The following is a 19,941-nucleotide window of genomic DNA, read 5'->3' as shown; positions in this document are numbered from 1 at the left end:
GTTCAGACTGAAGGGACGATCTGTCTCTGTGAATCCTCAGACTGAATGCTGTCTTTCCAAAACCCCAGACGTCTCTCAGACCAAGTCCTCAGACTGCATCTGAGTTCTTTGTCGCCTCCTGCTTTATATTCCTCTCTCTGCCCAGCCATACCACTGCTGTCTCCACCTCCTTAGTGCTGGGATTAAAGGTATGTGATTCCCAAGTGCTGGGATCACCTTTGTGTGAGTTCTATTTCTCTTTAGACACCTTCAATCTCGCGTAGCCCAGGGTGGCCTTGAACTCTGTCTGCCTCTGTTTCAGGAGTGCTGAGATTAAAGGTGTTTGCTGTCACTGCCTGGTCTCTTTGGCTAACTAGTGGTTTAACTCTGCACTCTGATCTTCAAGCAAGCTTTATTTTATAAACAAAATATCACTACAGCCACCATCTTTCAAAACAGTTCCATTTGATAGCCCTCTCACCTCTAAATCACAGGTCTAGGTGACACTCTAGAGTGATGTCATCACCCATTGCTTGAGACCCTCAGTGGGGTCCCGTGTCACCTATCACCTGTCCCTACTCTACCACACATGCTCGGGACATATCTGCCCCCTCACAGAAGTCTCTGTTGTCTCTCGTTCTTCCTCTCCTCTGAGGATGCCTCACGTCAGCAGATCTGCCCTGCAGCCTGCCACTTGCTCTGCTGATTTCAGCAGCACTCAGCTCCCAACTGACAGCCCCTGTTTACTGAGTCCTCTCCGAGTTTATACCCCTCAGCCTCGGTAGATGACATTGTTGCGTGCCCAGTGCTTAGCAGTGTGGGCATGGCCCTGAGGCGTGAAAGGCTGGACGGAGGTTCTCACTGAAGGACTTTGGAGAGGCTCTCCAGCGCTTAGAGGTGTGGGCATGGCCCTGAGGTGTGAACGGTTGGACGGAGGTTCTCATTGAAGGACTTTGGAGGGGCTCTCCAGCGCTTAGAGATGTGGGCATGGCCCTGAGGTGTGAAAGGCTGGACGAAGGTTCTCACTGAAGGACTTTGGAGGGGCTCTCCCTTTGCTCCATCTGCCGCTTTCTTCCAGCTGGGTTTTCTCTTCCTTGTTTCTGTCCATATTAATGCTCTCTAGCTCATTCAAGTTCTTAAAAGTATCAATCACTATGGCCCTGGAAGACTTGCATTTCCCTCTAGAATTAGATGTAGACCAGGGCAAGTATGGAAAAGAGGCCAATCTATATCTGGGGGACATCTTTTTTATTTATTTATTTATTTATTGAAAAATGTATTTTATACAATATATTCTGATTTTACTTTTCCCCTCCCACAACTCTTCTCAGATCCTCCCAACCTCCCTACCCACCCATCTCCATGCCCTTTCTGTTTTTCTTTAGAAAACAAACAGGCAAACAAACAAAGAAAAAAACACTATCATATACATACAAAAGACGAACAAGACAAAAAAAATGCCCAAACAAAGTGAAATGAGACCAAAAGTCTACAAAAATACCATTGAGTTCGTTTTGTGTTGGCCATCTACTGCTGTGTGTGGGGCCTGACCTTAAGTGTGACTAATATACCCAGGGAGACTCCATTGGAGGAAACTAATTTTTCCTTTGCAAGTGGGTATCAAGTGTAGACAGCTTCTGGGTTGGGGCAAGAGCCTGTCTCCTTCCCTCTCAGCACTGGTACCCAGCCGGCTTGTATCCCGGCAGACCCTGTGATGCTGGCCAGTCTCTGGTGGTACTTCATGATACAAGCTTTCTTCCTCCTCTGCTGTGTATCCCTGACCCCAAGGGGAGGGGTTGATGAAGACATCCTATTTAAGACCAAATCTTCTCTTCTCTTCTCCTGCTCTTGTCCCCAGAGATCTGTCTTCCCCCTCTCCTTCCCCCAGTTAAAAAAACAAAAACCCTCCACGTGAGCTCTGTTGTGTGCTGCCTTCTAAATTACAACAGAGAGTATTATGCACACCGCTGAGAGGGGACTGGCACTACAGATGCTCAAGACTATGTTCTGCTCAAATACAAACTCGTGTGACGGTTAATCTGCAGGTAGCTAAGGCGCCCAGGTAAGCAAGCCCAGCTGGGGGAGGCCTAAAAACACCAATAACTGCTGAAGCTCAGGGTATTTGAGAAGAAGAGAGAAAATGGAGACAGGGCTGTTGTGCAGCTCAAACCCATTTGACACACCTCAGTCACCCTGAGTGGCTGTTAATAGTTGTCTTGGAAACACTGGCTCAGGTTTCCAGGCAGCTGTACAATGAAAGATTAGATGTTTACCTTTTTCATACTCCAGAAACAAGGAATTGATCAGGTGGAGGGGCCGACATAATAAATTCACATGAAATAAATCCAGTCCCGTCAGCCACATTTCAAATTAATAGCATACACAGGAAGTGAAATAGCATACACAGTGTTTTAGACTGCTTGGACTATCACCCCAGGCTCACACAGCAAAGCAGTGAGGACACCCCTTTCTCACCCCGGCGTGGCTTAGTAATTCTCAAACGGCATTCCAAACACTCAAGGACTGAGCAAGTCAGAAAGAACACTGTAGCAGGGTGGCTAAGGGGAGCAGGCCCCCACTGCCACAGAAGGGGTTCTAAGCATCAGAAGGTGGAGGCGGGGGGGGGGACGGGGGCTGGGAATGTCTGCAGTACTTGGCAACATGTTTCTGAATTCAAAACTGTGAGATGGCTAAACTTGTAAGGATGCTTGACCCCAAGCCGGATGACCTAGGTTTGATTGCCAGGACCCACATGGAAGAAGGAGAGAAGCAATTCCTGCAAGTTTACAGGCCCACATGCATGCCCCCCCCCCCCACTAAATAAATACAACTTTTAAAAAGAAAAGTAGACCAGGCGGTCGTGCGCACGCCTTTCATCCCAGCACTCAGGAGGCAGAGGCAGGCAGATCTCTGTGAGTTGGAGGCCAGCCAGGTCTACAAGAGCTAGTTCCAGGACAGGCTCCAAAGCTACAGAGAAATCCTGTCTCAACAGAAAAAAAGAAAAGTAGACTATAATAGGGCTTATTAACCCTCCCACCTGCAACCTCTCCCCCTCTCCCCCCAGCAGTGAGAAGAAAACCCAGAGGCTGTGCTATTATTACTGAGCTAATTCGCTAACTCAAGCGTTTCTGAGATAATTGTGATAAGGACGTTATTATGTAGCTCAAGCTGGTCTCTAACTGGTGATCTTCTTTCCCCTTGACACCCAAGTGCTAGAGATTATAAATGTCCCATCTTAAATTTCCCCATCTTAAAAAAAAGTCACCTGGCTCAAGTCTGATTAATCATGTGTTTAATCTCAGCACATAGTAAGTTCTAGGCCAGCAGTAGCAATTAGGAAGGAATCAACAGTACAACCTGTATTTTAAAAAAAATGTTTTAGCCGGGTGATGGTGGCGCATGCCTTTAATCCCAGCACTCGGGAGGCAGAGGCAGGCTGATCTCTGTGATTTCGAGACCAGCCTGGTCTACAGAGCTAGTTCCAGGACAGGCTCCAAAGCCACAGAGAAACCCTGTCTCAAAAAACCAAAAAAAAAAAAATGTTTTGGGGGAAGGGGGTTCAAGACAAGATTTCTCTGTGTAACCCTGACTTGTCCTGGAACCTACTCTGTAGACCAGGTTGGTCTCAAACTCACAGAGATCTGCCTGCCTCTGTCTCCCGAGTTCTGGAATTAAAAGCACGCACCACCACCACTGCCCTGCAAGATTTATTTTTAACTCTGTGTGTGTGTGCACACGCGTGCATGTGTGTGTGTGTGTGTGTGTATCTAAAAAGACTATAAAAGGACATCAGATCCCCTGGAACTACAGTTCCAGGTGGTGGTGAACTACCTAATGTGGGTGCTGTTAACCAAACTCAGGTCCTTTGCAAAGACAACATGCCCTTACACATTTGGTGTAGGAGGTTCTTCTGACTATGTGTTGCTTTCATTGGTTGAATAAAGTAAACTGCCTTGGCCTTTTGATAGGGCAGCACTTAGGTGGGCAGAGTAGACAGAACAGGATGCTGGGAAGGAGGCAGGCAGAGAGCCGCCATGGAGTCGCCAGAGTCAGACATGCTGAATCTTCCCAGTAAGCCACGACCTCGTGGTGACATACAGATTATTAGAAATGGGTTAATCAAGATGTGAGAGTTAGCCAATAAGAGGCTAGAACTAATGGACCAGGCAGTGTTTAAATAAATACAGTTTCTGTGTAATTATTTTGGGTTAAGCTAGCCAGGCGGCAGAACTCGGCCTGATCGCCTTGTACAACAAATTTTTATTTTCTTTTTTAACATTTTTTTTTTTTTTGGTTTTTCGAGACAGGGTTTCTCTGTAGCTTTGGAGCCTGTCCTGGAACTAGCTCTTGTAGACCAGGCTGGTCTCGAACTCACAGAGATCCACCTGCCTCTGCCTCCCAAGTGCTGGGATTAAAGACGCAAATTTTTATTTTCATGTGTGTGTGTGTGTGTGTGTGTGTGTGTGTGCCTGTTTGTTTGTATGTGCACCATGTACATGCCATGCCTACAAAGTCCAGAAGAGGGCACTGTATCCCCTGAAACTGGAGTTTTAGATTATTGTGAGCTTCTGTGTAGGTGCTGGAACCCAAACCTGGGTTCTCTGCAAGAGCAGCGAGTGCTCTAAATAGGTGAGCCATCTCTCAAGCCTGCATAAAGGTCTTGAAATACATGTTTTGTTTTTCTTGGTAGGTCTTATAGTGAGGTTAACTTTTGAGCTGGGTCCTGGGTTCCATTCCTAGCAACATAAGGCGGGAATCCCCTGAGGATTTTTCTGAATAGCCGGTATCCAGCACCCCTCCCTCCTTGCATCTCATAGGTCAGCATGCTTAGGCATGAATGTGTTCGTTTCACATGGTTGGGCAACATTTTTACAGGGTGAACTAAGGTATCTCTGAGCTCCTTTTGATCCCCTCTTCAGGGAGGCCAAAGCAAAGGCTGTTCTAGAAAGCTGATGCTTAGACAAGATGGCAGCTGATAAGTGTCTTGCCTGAGGTACTTTATTACAGAACTCCAAGCATTCCCTGCGCTTAGAAAGGAGCACAAGAAGGCCCTCGGGCAATCTCTCAGAGAAAATTCAGAACCTCTTCAGAATTCATCATTGTCTTCCCAGAGTGCTGTTCAACATTTCTGGAAGGAACAGCCTGGCTCCTCTCCTTCCAATAAGATAGCCCTCCTGGCCCCAAGGCCAGAAATGTCTGTCCACTACTCGCCAGCCAGCCTGGCTCCTGCCGGTCCTGAAGCTTCTCCTGAGCTGTTGCTTATCAGACAGGCTGTGCAATTCAGTGGGCTACCTCTCTCCCCACATCCCTGGGTCTGTTTCCTTCACAGGACTGATCTTTTCTGGATTTATCTACTAGTGCTATGTTCACAAGAGCAGGCCTGGAAGGTTTGGTTTTATTCACTTCTGCCTCCAGAGTGTCAACACTATGCCTGTTTTGTTGTTATTGTTTGCTTTTTAAAGATTCATTTTATATGTGTGAGTGTTTTGGCTATGTCTGCATCATGTTCATGCAGAGCCCATGGAAACCAGAGGGCCTCGAAACCTCTAGAACTAGAGCAGCGGTTCTCAACCTTCCGAGTGCTGTGGCCCTTTATTTAATAGAATTCCTCATGTTGTGGTGACCCCCCAACCATAAAATTGTTTTTGTTACTTCATAACTATAATTTTGATACTGTTATATATTGTTCTGTAAATATCTGTGTTTTCTGCTAGTCTTGGACAACTCCCGTGAAAGGGTTGTTCGACCCCCAAAGATGTTGAGAAACACTGAACTAGAGTTATTATTTGGTTGCCTAATGAATCTTAGACTGGCCTCAGACTGTGTGGCTGAGTATGATGTGACTCTCCTGTCCCCATATCCCAAATGCTGGGATCATAGACATGTAACACCATGCCCAGTATATGCAGTGCTGGGTATCAAAGCCAGGGCCTGATGCATGCCAGGCAAAAACCACCATCTGAGCCCCATGCCCAGTCCAATTTTATACCTTTTCTTTTCACCATAAAATTGGGGCTGTGAAAATGCCACTAACAATGTCACATTGCTATTAAAGAACAAAATTGATTGTGCAGTTTGTAATTAATGTAACAAAATTTACCAGCCCATATAATTGTATCAGTCTCCCTTCCCAGGGAGAAGTAAACAGATAATAAAATAATCAAACCATATTTCTTGACCACTCACATCCAAAATATGTTGGCCCTTGTCATGAAAGAACGAGACTGTGAGCTACTGGCAAGGCCATTGACATGGCTGAGCTGCCTAATCCTGGAGAGGGTGTAGGACAGAGGGTATTCCAAGTCGGCAAAGGGACCCAGCTCTGTGATGAATGACCCCCAAAGTCACTACCAAGTACAAATCATGGGTTGATGGGCCTCTCTTAAACTTTGCTTTGTATCAGCATTTCTGGACTCCCTGAAACCCTATAAAATCCTGAACTTTAATTACTAATGCAAGGGGGCTGGAGAGATGGCTCAGTGGTTAAGAGCACTGGCTGCTCTTCCAGAGGTCCTGAGTTCAATTCCCAGCAACCACATGGTGGCTCACAACCATCTATAATGAGATCTGGTACCCTCCTCTGGCGTGCGGGCATACATGGAGGCAGAATGTTATATACATAATAAATAAATTAATCTTTAATTACTAATGCAACAAGCAAGGAATTGCCGTGTTTGATACCACGAGCCTAAATAACAGAGCTTCTCCAAAGACAACAAATGAATCCAGAACAGAGCTGCAATGACTGCACCTGTGCTGTGGGAAATTACATGCACATTAGGAGTCTAGGCAAGGGTGAGTGTGCCGAGACACTCTCATCCATGCTGATGCATGTGGCGTCAGCGTGTCTACCTCCATGGCTTCCACCTTGCTGAGAAGGGACCTCTCACTAAACCTCTACATTTAGATAGACTACCTGGCCAGTTAGTTCCCAGTGCTGGGGTTACAGGCACACCTAGGTCTCCATGGTGCATACTGGGGAATCTGAACTCGCTTTGATGCTTGCACAGCAAACACTGGACCCACTGAGCCATCCCCAGCCCTATGGTGGGATTTTAAGACAAAATGAGAAGCATGCTATGTTGCATATGAATACAGTAATATTTGGTTCAGAGCATCAATAACAAGGGTAACATTGGCCCCAGGGCAGACAGGCAGCTATGGGTAGATGGCCCTGCACAAGCATTTTTTGTGTAAGACTGCAAAGATCATTGCACAAGGTTGTGGCTCTTAGCAGAGTTCTGTTGGGGGTGTGTGTGATGTTATTTTTCTTTTAAGAAGGGGGTTATTTGGGTTTATTGTTCTAGAAGGGATATGGTAGGAAAGGTATGGATCCTGAATGCGAGGCTGACCCAGCAGTCAGGAAGATGGCTGGCCTCATTTCATCCACACACAGGAAACAGAAAGCTTTAAATCAGCATGCATGCCTGAGTGCCTCTCCTTCAAGCCTCCTGGCTTTATCTTCTTTTTAGTCTAGAGTTTGACCTACAAGACTTCATTTTTATTTTAACCACTTTAAAAAATATTATCGACAGTAGAAAACTCTGGAAAGAATACAAGGATTTACACATAGATGGCGGGTTACTGAAACTCCCCTGCCCCGTATCGGAGAGCACAAATAAAGTCCCCCACTACCACAAATTATGCAGTCGAGTCTCCCCACATTTGAGGAAATCACAGGGGTCAACACATCTGGAGAGCAATGGCCAAGCCTCACCCTGGGAAAACCACCTTTGGGATCATGGTATCTCCCCAGTTGCTGGAGCTTTGATCAAGCTGTATAATGAAAGACACCACAAATGTCTTTAGCTTTTGCTCCCTGCCCTCTTGTGTTGGAGTCCTCATGTGGATGTGATCTGCATTTAACGTAGGGAAGGAAGAAGCCCTAGGTTCACCCCAGGAAATGCATGTCATCGGCTTACCTGGGTTTGAAGACAGGATATTTGACTGTCCCATTGGTGAGATCTTCAACACCCTCTGCACAGATTCTAAGTCTGGCAGCATACTGGGCATGCTTAAACAGTGTCAGGCATGTGACATCTCCAAAGACAACGCCTTCATTGCTTGAAAAGGTGACAGGGAGCCCTACCAGTTGAGATGATACACTTAGCTCCAGAGGTCAACACATTTTATCTCCACTATGGAATATTTTGCAGCAGGGCCTGGATATCGAACGCCTGTTGTCAGGCTTGACAGCAAGCTTCGTAACTCATTGACCCATCTCTCACCTGGGGAAGAAGTTTAGCTATACAGAATTCATCAAATGCAGCCAATTTCATTTTAAACATTAATATAAAAATTAGAAAGGCAGCCAGGCAGTGGTGGCTCAGAACTTTAATCCCAGCAGGCAGAGACAGATCTCTGTGAGTTCAAGGCCAGCCTGGTCTACAGACAGAGTTCTAGGACAGGCTCCAAATCCAAAGCTACAGAAAAACCATGTCAAAAAGGGGGGGGGGGGCAGGGCAGGACAATATGCTTAATTCGACTTTAAATTAAAAACTATATTTTTTTAGGGACAGAATCTCCTGTATCCAAGGATTGCCTCAAATCACTAAGTATCTGAACTTCTGGTCATCTGGTTCTACTCCTCTGGTGCTGGGATTATAGGTATACACCATCAGGTCAGGTTCCTGCTTCGCTGAGGATCAAAACCAGGGACTCAGTCTAGTGGTACATGGCACATGCCTTTAATCTCAGCCCTGAGGAGTCAGGAGCCAGCCTGGTCTACACAGTAAATTCCAGGACAGCCTGAGCTACATAGTGAGACCTTGTCTCAAACAAACAAATAAAAACAGCCAAAACCAACCAAACAAAAATAGGCCTTTGTATATTGTAGGCAAGTATTTACCAACTGTGCTGCACCCCCATCTCCTAAACACCCCATTTTAAATAAGTTTAAAACGTAATATTTCAATAATTTGCGTTGTCCAGGACTTAAGCCCATGTTCTTCTCCTTTTTACAGAACACTTACAGAATCAGTGCATGTGTGGAGAACTCTCCCCGGGTTAGATGCTTTTTTTGATACGAGCCCATTAAAAAGCGTCAAGACTTCAGCCACTACACATTCTTTTGGCCATGGTAAGCCGGCACCACACCAGTGACTTAACACTGACACCTGGCGTGTTGTAAATCACGTTTCCTTTTCATGTAATTCAGGCTCAGGAATCCGATAGAGAGCAGCTGAGAAATAAATAATGTTGCTGAGGCTGAAGATGATGCACAGAAGCAAGGCTGCTGCTATCTGGGGCCAGGAGAAGGGTCTGGAGGTGGCCAAAAGCCACTCCTTCCTCAGAGTCTTATCCAGCAGGATGGCTTCCATCTGCAAGTGTGTGGCCAGGATCACGCACACATGAAACAGCTGGTGACTGTGGCCTGCGGAAAAAGCACAAAAGGTTGTCAAGATTACCAGTCTGAACCAGAGAAATGGCTTAGTGGGTGAAGGCTCCTGCTGCCAAGCCTGGTAGCCTGAGGGCCACTCCTGGGAGTTATCCTCTGACCTCTGCATTTGGCTTGTGTACACCCGTGTATACACACACATGCTCAGAATAAATTTAGTGCCGGAAGTCATCAATCAAAAGGTGTATGGACGCAGGCTATGATATGTATGCTAAAAATGGGATAGCTAAATCCAAGTAGTCAGACAAGGGATCACACATATGATTTTATTTGTTCGTTTCTTTATTTCAGTGCTGATTGTCTTCTGAGACAGGGTCCCAGGTAGCCCAGACTTGAGCTGAGGATGACTTTGAACTTCTGATCCTCCTGCCTCCACCTCTTGAGTGCTGGGATTACAGGCTTCTATAACAATACTTATTTTATAATTTCATGTCCAAGAAATGCTTAGAGAGGCGGGTGAAAGACAGCCACAGGCCCTCCATGATCCTCACTGATTGGGACTGGCTGAAGATACCCACAGGCCTGCAGCACCAGGCAGACAGACCTCATTATGATGAGCAAGTATATCGTGGAGAAATGGGAGAGAAAGAGAAACCGACTGGTTTCTGTGCTGCGGAAAGAGGAGGAACTGCAGAAACAAAGGTGGTCAGAAACAAGCTACTGTAAGTGCCATGGTGACATCTGATCCTGGCCTGCTGCCAAGAGCCATGGTCCTACCCCATCAGAGTAATTGATAACCCAGTCTGTGTTGACATCCGTGGCCCATGTTACCACCAAAGGCCACACTGATGCCCCAGGGTCCGGGCTGCCACTTGTGGCCATGTTGGTGTCTGAGGACTGTGCCACCACAGGGGCCGGGCTGAGCTGAGGTGGCCCGTGCTGCCACTCGGCGCCTTGGTGTTATCAGGACCACAGCTGCAGCTGAGGGCCATGTCTGGGATCATGACCCTACTGCAGCCAGGGTCTGTGTTGCTATCCATGCTTCAGTTAACACTGAAGACCAAAAGGATGCCCAGGGTCTAGCCTGACACCTGAGGCCGTGTTGGTGTACGAGCGCTATACTCCAGCTGTGCCATACTTATCTGAGTGGCCTGCACTGCCACCCAAAGCCATGGTGACATCTGGGTCCAAGCTGCTGCCAAAGGTCAACATAAACCATGGATATCAGCATTGACTATGGCTGCGGTAGAATCATAGACCCAGATATGACCCTTGCTCAAGATACCACAGGGGACCATAGGAACTATGCATGTTGAAACCAAAGGGCTGTGCTAAGCCAGCACCACCCATCACTGTCCCCAAGAGAGCTGGCTACTGCCATAGAATAGTTAGCTCTGACCCTCACAGGAGAGCTGGCCCCACCCTTCACCATGGGTATGGAAGAGCCGCCCTAATCACCAACACCAGTATAGAAGAGCTGGCCCCTCACCTGAGGGGCAGCCCCAGCAGCCCAGAATGACCAAATCAGCTACCATGCAGACCAGCATTCAGGGCTTTGAACTGGCCTTCCCCAGCACCTACACCATCCGTGACCTAGTCGAGTGCATGAAGAGACTGGTCCAACAGAACCATGGCTGCAGAATCTCCATGAGATGGGGCAATGGTGGGACGGGATATCCGGCATTGATGGTGTATCAGAAGCCAGAGGCCGTGGACCACACCAACACATCACAGTCAGAACAAGGAAAGTGGAATGGACAAAAGCGTACACTGTGTGACACACTGCAGCACCCAGTGCCACTAAGATGAATGAAGAGGTGGGGGGGGGGGAGATGGAGAAGCAAGGTGGGGGTTTTGTTGTTGTTTTTCTGTTTTGTTTTGAATTAATTTTTAAAATTTTTCTTTGGGGGAGCACTATGGGGGTGGGAGTGGATATGGAGGGACTAGAAAATGAGTGGGACTGGGGTTTATGATGTGAAATTCCCAAAGAATCAATAACAATTATGCTTAAAAGAAAGAAATGCTGAGAAAGGACCTGGGAGATGGCTCAGTGTGTAAGACCGTTTGCTAAGCAAACATGAAAACTTGAGTTTGGATCCCTAGCACTCGTATAAAATGACAGGCGTGCTTGGGCATGCTCGGGCATGCTCAGGCATGCTTCTAAACCCAGTGCTGTGTGGACACAGGAGGTTAGCTGGCGTTTGCTGGTTTTCAGCCAAGCTACTGGTTCGGTGAGAGATTAAGGCAATAAGACAGAGAATGATAAAGCATGGCAGGCGCCTGACATCTTCCTCTAGCCGCGGACTGCAGACACATGCACACACACACACTCATTAATATGAACACATACAAAAAAATTTTAAAACTTAAAAATGTTGGGAATAGATGAAGCTATAGCAGAGGGTAGAAATGGGAATTCTCCCTGCCTGGGCAGAAGGTTTCATACTGGAATGGTCGACATGTCCCAAATGAATTTGCACTTTGGTACATATACTGGAGGAATTATACATCATTGTTTTTGGTTCATATTTGTAACAGTTTCTTGCTGTAGAGCTCAGGCTAGCCTTAGAACTAACTACTATGGGCCTCTTGTTCCAGCCTTCAAAGCACTGGGACCACAGGTGTGCCTGTCCCCAGCTGCTGGAAGCAACACTGATTTGTGACTTGACAGTGTGGTAGTAGATAGTCAAACATACTTGTGGTAGCTGGTCTTAATTGTGCACTTGTTGGGATTCAAGGCAGTCTAGGAGACATCTCCCCATGTGTGTGTGTGTGTGTGTGTGTGTGTGTGTGTGAGAGAGAGAGAGAGAGAGAGAGAGAGAGAGAGAGAGAGAGAGAGAGAGAGAGACAGTGTGTGTGTGTGTGTGAGAGAGAGAGAGAGTGTGTGTGTGTGTGTGTGTTTCCAGAGACAATTAACCAAGGGGAGGGTCTGCTTTCTAAGTGAAGCTATTTGTAACTGAAAGCGGTGTCCCCTGCCTCCCTCCCCAGCAAGTGCATCTCTTGCTGACACCACCGTCCTCTGCCATCAGGACTCCAGCTTCTTCAGCCTTCCAGTGTGGACTGACTGCCAGCTCCACAGGCGGCTAGCAGGCCCATAGCCCCAGTTGTGAATTACTCATGCATCCAGCTTTGTAGATTGAACACCAGCAGCTTTTCTGCCTCTCTTGCAGGCTGCCAGCCACTGTTGGACTACCCAAACTCCAGTCTAGTAAGCCCTATATCATATGTGTGTGTATACATACGTACATACATACATACAGAGTTCTGTTCTAGAGAATCTGGCCTAATATAACTCCGTGCTATATTTATTCTTAGAAATTAATATGAGAAAGCTAGGAAGGTTAGATGAGCAAGATTCTTTCTCTAAAGCACCTTATCCATCAGCGCTCTTTTCCAAGTGAAGATGTGGACACCCTGCTCTTCCAGGGCTCCAGTTCTGACTTCGGCTGCCCTGGAAGAGCCAGAGTTTTCCTTCTTCTCCTTCCCAAGTGTTCTTGTCTCAACTTCCGGCTAATTGGAGACATGACCAGGAGCTCTCGCTCCAGGACTGAGCTCACCAACTGCACAATCAGTGGGCAGGAGCCCAAGCAGGAGGGGCAGAAGTAGGCAGGGCCATGAGGAAAGGTCCAGGCTTAGGGAAATGACACAGAAAGCAGGACGAGAAGATGGCACTTTCCAAGACTGAACTGTCCCTCTGAACATGTGAAGTCCAAGCTGTGGCTGTCTACGGAGAGACAGTTAAGTTTCAGCGAGGTCACTGGGGTGGGCCCTAATCCACTGGACATGATCTATACGGAGGAAGAATCCCATGAAGACCGTGGAAAGGTACCAAGGCCAGGGCAAGTACGAAGACAGCGTCCTACTGACGACTACATCTCAGACTGTCAGCCTGCTGAGTGGGAGAAAACAGCACTCTGTTGTGCAGACCAGCCACACTTGCATGCAGTTCTTCCCTCTGTGGGAACTGCAGGCCTAAGAAACCAATACAGCACGGCTGTTAAATAAGGCTTCTCCAGATACCTGTATCCAGGTACGGTGGTACCTACTTGTACCTCAGCACTCTTTAAGCAGGGACAGAAAGGTCATGAGTTCAAGCCCAGTTTGGGCTACATGAGTAGAAAACCACCCTCCACTACATATTGAGACCCTATCTAAACAATAAGTTTATAAAAAGGGTGTGTGTGTGAGAGAGAGAAGGCTCTGTGGGAAAGGCACCTTCCATCAAGCCTGACCACTTGAGTTCAATACTCTGGACCCACGTGGTAGAAAGTGAGAACTTATTCCTGCTAGTGGTCCTTTAACCTCCAAATGCCCAAAGCAGCACACACAAACACATTAAATAAATTAACATGAAATTAAAAAAACAATGCATGAAAAGTTCAGTACAGCACCGCAAAACCCATTTCAGGCTCTAGGGGGCGCCTGACCACAGCACCTCCACTTCTGGCAGCAGCAGAAACAGGATTGTTGAACTCCAGCAAGCAAGCCTGCCGCTTTCCTTCAGCCCAGGCGTCTGTCCCGGGAGGAGGGTGAGTAGATGGCACCCAGCCTTAGTGGAGGGCGTGTAGTGTGGTGCAGGCAAGTGGCGTCTGCCGCAGCTGTGACACGGTGCCAAACACAGATTCCTGACTCGTGCCATTCACTCAACCCGTTTCCATTAGAGAGATGAGCAGCAGCTGTGCCACCAGCAATGGGCACATCTGAAAGGGCCCCACCGGGAAGAGTGGCTTCAACTAAGCCACCTACCAGGTCTCGGGAACTTCCTGTAGGCCAGGGCTAACCAGGCCAGGAAAGCACCCTCCCCTATCACACAGGCGGTTTTCTGCTGTGTGTCTTTAGGCCTGAGAGGACAAGACTAAGTGAATAAGTAAAACATATGGCAAAATAATGGCCCAGTCTGTGCCACGCCCCTGCCTGCCGATGTGGCCCCCAGCTCTCATCCACAGCTGTCTCCGGGTGCTAGGCAGAGGACTGGGACCTCTCGCTCCTGGCCTCTGACCCTGTTCTCTCTAGAATAAGTGCTCTAAGAATTTCGCTGGAGGCAGTCCCTTCTAGTAGGACAAAGGGGAAAGAAGAGGCTCTAATCAGATCACAAAGCCTATCTGGCTCCATCTCTAAGTGAGTGGAGAGGACGCTCCAGGCAGGGGCAAAGGTGGCTTGGGGAGGACCCAGGTGCTTGCTGTGGTGGGGACAGTAACTGGCTTTTTGAGTGTCATAACATCTAGTTAAGGAACTTTTGTGCCAAAGGCTTGTCCCCAAAGGGGCTGTAATGGCTAATATTGTCAACTGAAGTCTCTGTGTATATCCGTGAGAGAGTTCTACACTAGGCCAACTAGGTGAGAAGGCCTGCCATTCCATGGGCTGGGGTCCTGGACCGGATACAAAGAATGCAAGCCAAGCGCCAGCCTTCATTCATCTCTCTCTCTCTCTCTCTCTCTCTCTCTCTCTCTCTCTCTCTCTCTCTCTCTCTCCTTCCTGACTGTGGACACAATACGACCTTCTGCCTCCCGCTCTGCCATCATGCCTTCCCTTTCATGGTGGGGTACACCCTCAAAGCTAAACCAAAATAAACCCTTGAAGGACCCCACCCATCCTGCTCTGGAGAAAGCGGGAGGGAACACTGCTGCAGCTAGGAGCTCCTGTGCTCTGATACCACTCACGATCATGTGCCCTCTCAAGTCATACTCCCTTGAGTGTCACATGACCTCAGTGAGTGCTGCTGGCCTTGCCCCAGCTTTGGAGTTCTTGGGTCAGGAGGTCTGAGTTTGGGCGCAGAAGTTGCGGCCTCGGTAGGGATACACCTGGGACCCGCAGCTCCACAAGACCCCAGGCCCTCCACTCACCATGTTCAAGACAGACTGTCCTCTGTAAGCTGCCTGCTGTCTGGGACCCTCAGTCTCTGGCAAGCCCATCTTCCCTCTTCCTCTCTGTGACTGCCCCTGCCCCCGCCATGTTCTTGTACTGGGAAGTCAGACTCGGGATGCCAACATTATGGTTGCTCACTGGAATGCTTCAGGGTCCTGCACCTCCCTGTTCCCATCCTCCCTGTCTCTGGCAGTGCAGTAACAACACAAATGATGGCTTTGGTCAAGATATACGGTCACTGTTGTCCCTGTCACTCACATGCCCTATGCCTGGGTGACTCCCTCTAGGGTCACTCCTCTCCAGGTCCCCTGCCTGGTGGCTGTGTACACATTGTCAAGGATCTCCCCACCCCAGCTGAGAGTCACCCCCTGGTTCAGGGTCACCCCTACCCCTGCCCCACCCCACTCACCGATGTAGTCAAAGCGTCCAGGAGCCAGTCGCTCCGGCAGGTGAGCTGAGTACAAGAAAGAGGCCAGGAGGGTCATGACCATGTGCTTCTGGTGATACAAGATGGCTTCATTTCTTGAACTCTCTCCTGGGAACAGGAAGAGCTGCAGGTGTTTGGAAAAAAACAAAACAAAGCAAAAGGTCTTGAGAAGCCAGCTCATAGGTCTTTCTCAGACCTACACCTCTCAGCATACCAGCACAAGCTCCTCAGGCCCAGGCCTCACCTCCTTAGGATTGTGGCCTGATCAAGGCAAGTGTGGGGAGGAGGGGAAGGGAGATAGAAGAGAAGAGGCCCGATAGAGATGAGCAGTGGGCAGCGGTGGCGCACACCTCTAATTCCAGCACTTGGGAGGCAGAGGCAGGCAGACCTCCAAGTTCAAGACCCGCCTGGTTTACAGAGCAAGTTCCAGGACAGCCAGAGCTAAACAAAGAGAAGAAGAAGGAGGAGGAGGAGGAGGAGGAGGAGGAGGAGGAGGAGGAGGAGGAGGAGGAGGAGGAGGAAGAAGAAGAAGAAGAAGAAGAAGAAGAAGAAGAAGAAGAAGAAGAAGAAGAAGAAGAAGAAGAAGAAAGAAGAAAGATCCTATTAGATATTGCTGCTTTCTGAGGATAAAATGCAAGCACAGAGGAATGGCCCTATCTGCCCGGACTCCAGATGCAGAGCTACAGAACTGAGGCTCCTAATGAAGGCGTCAAGGCTTAGAGGCAGCATAGCTCAGTGGGTAAAGCCCCTTGTCACCAAGCCTGATGACCTGAGTTCAAACTCCTGGACCCACGTAGTGAAAGGAGAGAAGTGTCTCCCACCATTTGTCCTCTTATGTCCTTGCGCTTGCTGTGACCCACACGTGGTGGGGGGTGGACATGTGCACACAGAAGAAATAAATGTGACAGGGAAAAAAAAAATCTTTGAACACAAAAAAGGCTTGGAAGCCTTTCTGCATCATCAAAAAGAATCACCATTTGGCCTAGCTTGGTGACTCAAGCTTGAACTCACTCCCTAAGGCAGAAATACTGGAAGTTCAAGGCCCGTCTAGGCTATGGAGTTAGTTGAAGGGCAGCTTGAGCAACCTAGTGAGATCCTGTCTCAAAATCAATAAGGGGCTGGGGATATAGCTCTATGCGAGCCCTTGCCTAGCACACAGAAGACCTTAGACTCATTCCCAGCATCAATCACCCCTCAATATGACCACTATATTGCTTCAAGCTTAAGCAGAGGTTTTTTGTTTGTTTTATTAGTTTTATAAATAACAGTAGTAGCTTCTCCTTACTAGAGGCACCAGGCCAGCCATCTCTATCCCTCAGACAGGACATGCTGCAGTCGGACAGCTTCTGCTAGTTAGTGAAGTGAAGGCTGGAATCTAGGCAGGGCCATTCTGGTACTGATGCAATCACCCCCTGCCCTATGCCCTATCATCTGGCACAGCCTCCAGATAGCATCGCACAGCATGAAATCTGCGTGTAACTGGGGACCGCTTTCAGCTGAAGTTCCCTGTGTGCCCCTGCATAAGCTCCCTCCAGGAACCAGCGAGAGCTCTTAGTTGCATTCCCATCTCCAGCTCTCCTGTAGACCCACTCAGGGAAATACAGGCAAAACCAGTGTAGCAAGTAAAACTCTTCCCTACCCTGTAGACTCACCCCCTGCCACTTGGGCCTCACACTGCCTCTGGGAGAAGTCTATGCACAAGGTAGTGCTGACCCTTCTAAGATTCATTATACCGAGGAATCCTCATCAGCTCCTACGCAGAAGCAGATGTGAGTCTCATTCACAGATGAGGAAACCCAGGCTCAGAAAGGGTGTGTGTACTGCCCAAATCACACAACAGGTAACCATGGAGACTGGAATTTGAACTCGGGCCCGTGTGTCCTGCAAGTGAGTCTCTTTCCTTCTTGTCCTGTTCTCCGACCTCAGCTCCCTGCCACTGTACTCTCGGCCTCACCCCCATCTATCCTTTTAAGACTTTCATCCCCGCCTTTTCCTTCAGCAACACCCTATGTTACCGATAATATACAATCATGAATGTATTGGCCTTTTCCCATACCAATGATCACCAAACTCCAGGCTGTCTGCCCTGTGGTGGTGGTTTGAGCAGGAATGTCCCCCAAAGACTCGTGTGTATGAATGCTCGGTCTTAGGGAGTGGCACCATTAGGAGGTGTGGCCTTGCTGGAGTAGATGTGGCCTTATTGGAGGAAATGGATCACTGTGGTGATGGACTTTAAGGTCTCATATGCTCAAGCTACACCCAGTGTGGCTCAAACTTCACTTCCTGTTGCCTGCAGATGAAGAGGTAGGACTCTCAGCTCCTTCTCCAGCACCATATCTGCCTGCATGCTGCCATGTTCTGCCATGGCAACAGTGGACTAAACCTCTGAACTGTACATCAGTGCCAATTAAATGTTTTTCTTTATAAGAGTTGCCGTGGTCAGGGTGTCTCTTCACAGCAATAGAAACCCTAACTAAGACACTTGCCCAGGTCTCTGTGGTTGTTCCTAAGGCCCTCGTCAGCTTGTCTGGCCTCTGTGTTCACACTATCTCTAACTGCAACACCCAAGTCTCGACTCCTATGAGTCCCCCTAAACCCACTGGGGTGTTATGACTCTCTCAGAGCTCAGAAGACAACAAAGCCCCTGGCATTGCTGACAGGAAGAGAAGAGATGTACGTACCCATGTCCTTACCCGGTAGAAGATAGGAAGCGAGTCCCAGGTGTAGGGGTAGGCAAAGGCGAGGACTCGGAGCAGCTTACAGAGCCGGGGCTTCTGGAGTTCAAGAAACCTGAAGTCAGGGAGGAAACGGAGGCTGTTCAGGAACTCACACATGAGCGCATGGGTCATCAACAAGCGTTTTTACATGGCCTCCTGTGGACCTCAGTTTCTCCACTAGCCTCTCTCACGCCTCCTACACTGCTGGAAATGACAGAACTTCAACAAGAAGGAGAAACTTGCTCTGAGAGCATGAAATGCAATGGGTGCAGCCCAAGATGGGGGGTGGGGGTGTCTTCAGGCAGAAACCTGCAAAGGCCAGAGGAGATTTAGCAGCAGAGAGGTTTTTGAAGGTCCCACCAAGACAGGAAGGGGCCTCTCAAGCACAGACCCCAGATCACACTGTATACAGAAGCAGAACTCAATTACCTTTTGGACTATGCCACAACACTGGAAAGAAGGCAGTGGGCTGTGGTTTCATAGGGACACACCAGGTTCCAACACAGACTGGACACATCAGGACCATGCTGATATGGCAGGTTGCCTCTAAAGCTGTGTGTGACCTATCCTTCCCTCAAACGAGGCCCCCGGTACTAAATGTAGCTCGGAAAAGCAAACAAACCACTTCCTGTTTGATGGAGCTATGATGGAGCCGAGGGTCAAAGCAGGAGAAACGGGCTCTGGGCAACGGTCCCAGAAGAAACTGAGAACAGACACAGTTAGGCTCTAGCCCAAGGTATCTGTCCCCCGACTGTCACATCGTCCCTGTCTGCCTCTCATAGCCCCAGTCTCTGTCTTTCTTCCCCCAGGGACCAAAGGAAACACATTGCCACAACCCCAGCAGAAGCTGTCCAATCGCAACCAGCCCCTTATGCTTCTGCCCTGTCCGGGACAGGCTCACTCCTAACGAGTGCTCCTTGTGGCCACTTACACAGGAAGAAAACCTGGCTCTGACTTGGCGAGGGCTGCCCCCCAAAGCACCGGTTTCCTGCGACTTGAGACCACATGTCACCAGGCCTGAAAATGTGCTTCCTCCGGGGGGTAAACGAATCAGCCTCTCCAGCAACAAAGCTGAGTCTACAGGGTGACAAAAAGAAGCAGAATAGGAGAAAAGAAAGCAACAGAGACAAAAACAAAACAAAAAAGCTCTTAACCACAGGAGACAAAAAAAAAAAAAAAAAAAAAAAAAAACCACTCCAAAGGTGCAATTCCACATCCAACCACAGGATGTCGCCACAGCCAGAGATTTCTGAAGGCCTTGGCCAGAGATGCCTCCAAAGCACCCAGCAATAGTTTCCAAAGCTTTCCCACCCACGGGTTGAGAGCTCTGTCCAGGAAGCAGTACAGGAAACACTGGATTGGGGAAGAAGCCTCCCTTAAGATCAGAGTCAATAAATCTTGGCAACTGAAATGCCAAAACTAATGGTTGATGCAAGCAGTTAATTGGAAGTTATTCAATTGCTAAAGTACACAGTTGTGTGTGTGTTGTCTTCTATTGTGTGAGGTTTTATTCTAGTTTGGAGACTCACAGGAAGGGGAACACTTTCCTATGCCTGTCCTTAGCCCTGGCAGCACCTCTGCCATCTGGCTGGGGTGTCACAGCCCCCAGAACTTCG

General features: G+C 48.5%; 1 protein-coding gene and 1 non-coding gene across 6 annotated transcripts in view; both read right to left on the bottom strand.

Moving 5' to 3' along the window:
* Positions 1 to 6,572: 6,572 nt before the first annotated feature.
* Paqr5 (progestin and adipoQ receptor family member 5) overlaps positions 6,573 to 19,941 on the bottom strand; it is a 76,322-nt gene continuing 62,953 nt past the window's right edge. For 3 of the 5 annotated variants that reach the window (XM_075965589.1, XM_075965592.1, XM_075965593.1), the window contains 3 exons: positions 18,302 to 18,398; positions 15,591 to 15,732; positions 6,573 to 9,352 (listed from right to left, as the gene is read on the bottom strand). In XM_075965589.1, the coding sequence (XP_075821704.1) occupies positions 9,111 to 9,352; positions 15,591 to 15,732; positions 18,302 to 18,398 (481 nt within the window). In that variant the 3' untranslated portion in view covers positions 6,573 to 9,110. Of the gene's footprint in view, positions 9,353 to 12,508; positions 13,041 to 15,590; positions 15,733 to 18,301; positions 18,399 to 19,941 lie in introns of those variants that run through there. The other 2 variants (XM_075965591.1, XM_075965590.1) reach the window with 2 other exon arrangements.
* LOC142847472 (U1 spliceosomal RNA) lies at positions 7,585 to 7,747 on the bottom strand. The gene has a single exon (XR_012910222.1). It is a non-coding gene; the product is annotated as a U1 spliceosomal RNA (small nuclear RNA).

Source organism: Microtus pennsylvanicus, chromosome 3 (assembly GCF_037038515.1).
Source record: "Microtus pennsylvanicus isolate mMicPen1 chromosome 3, mMicPen1.hap1, whole genome shotgun sequence".
NCBI classification, from domain to species: Eukaryota; Metazoa; Chordata; class Mammalia; order Rodentia; family Cricetidae; genus Microtus; species Microtus pennsylvanicus.
The sequence above is the reverse complement of the archived record's forward strand: the minus strand, read 5'-3'. Positions and strand labels throughout refer to the sequence as shown.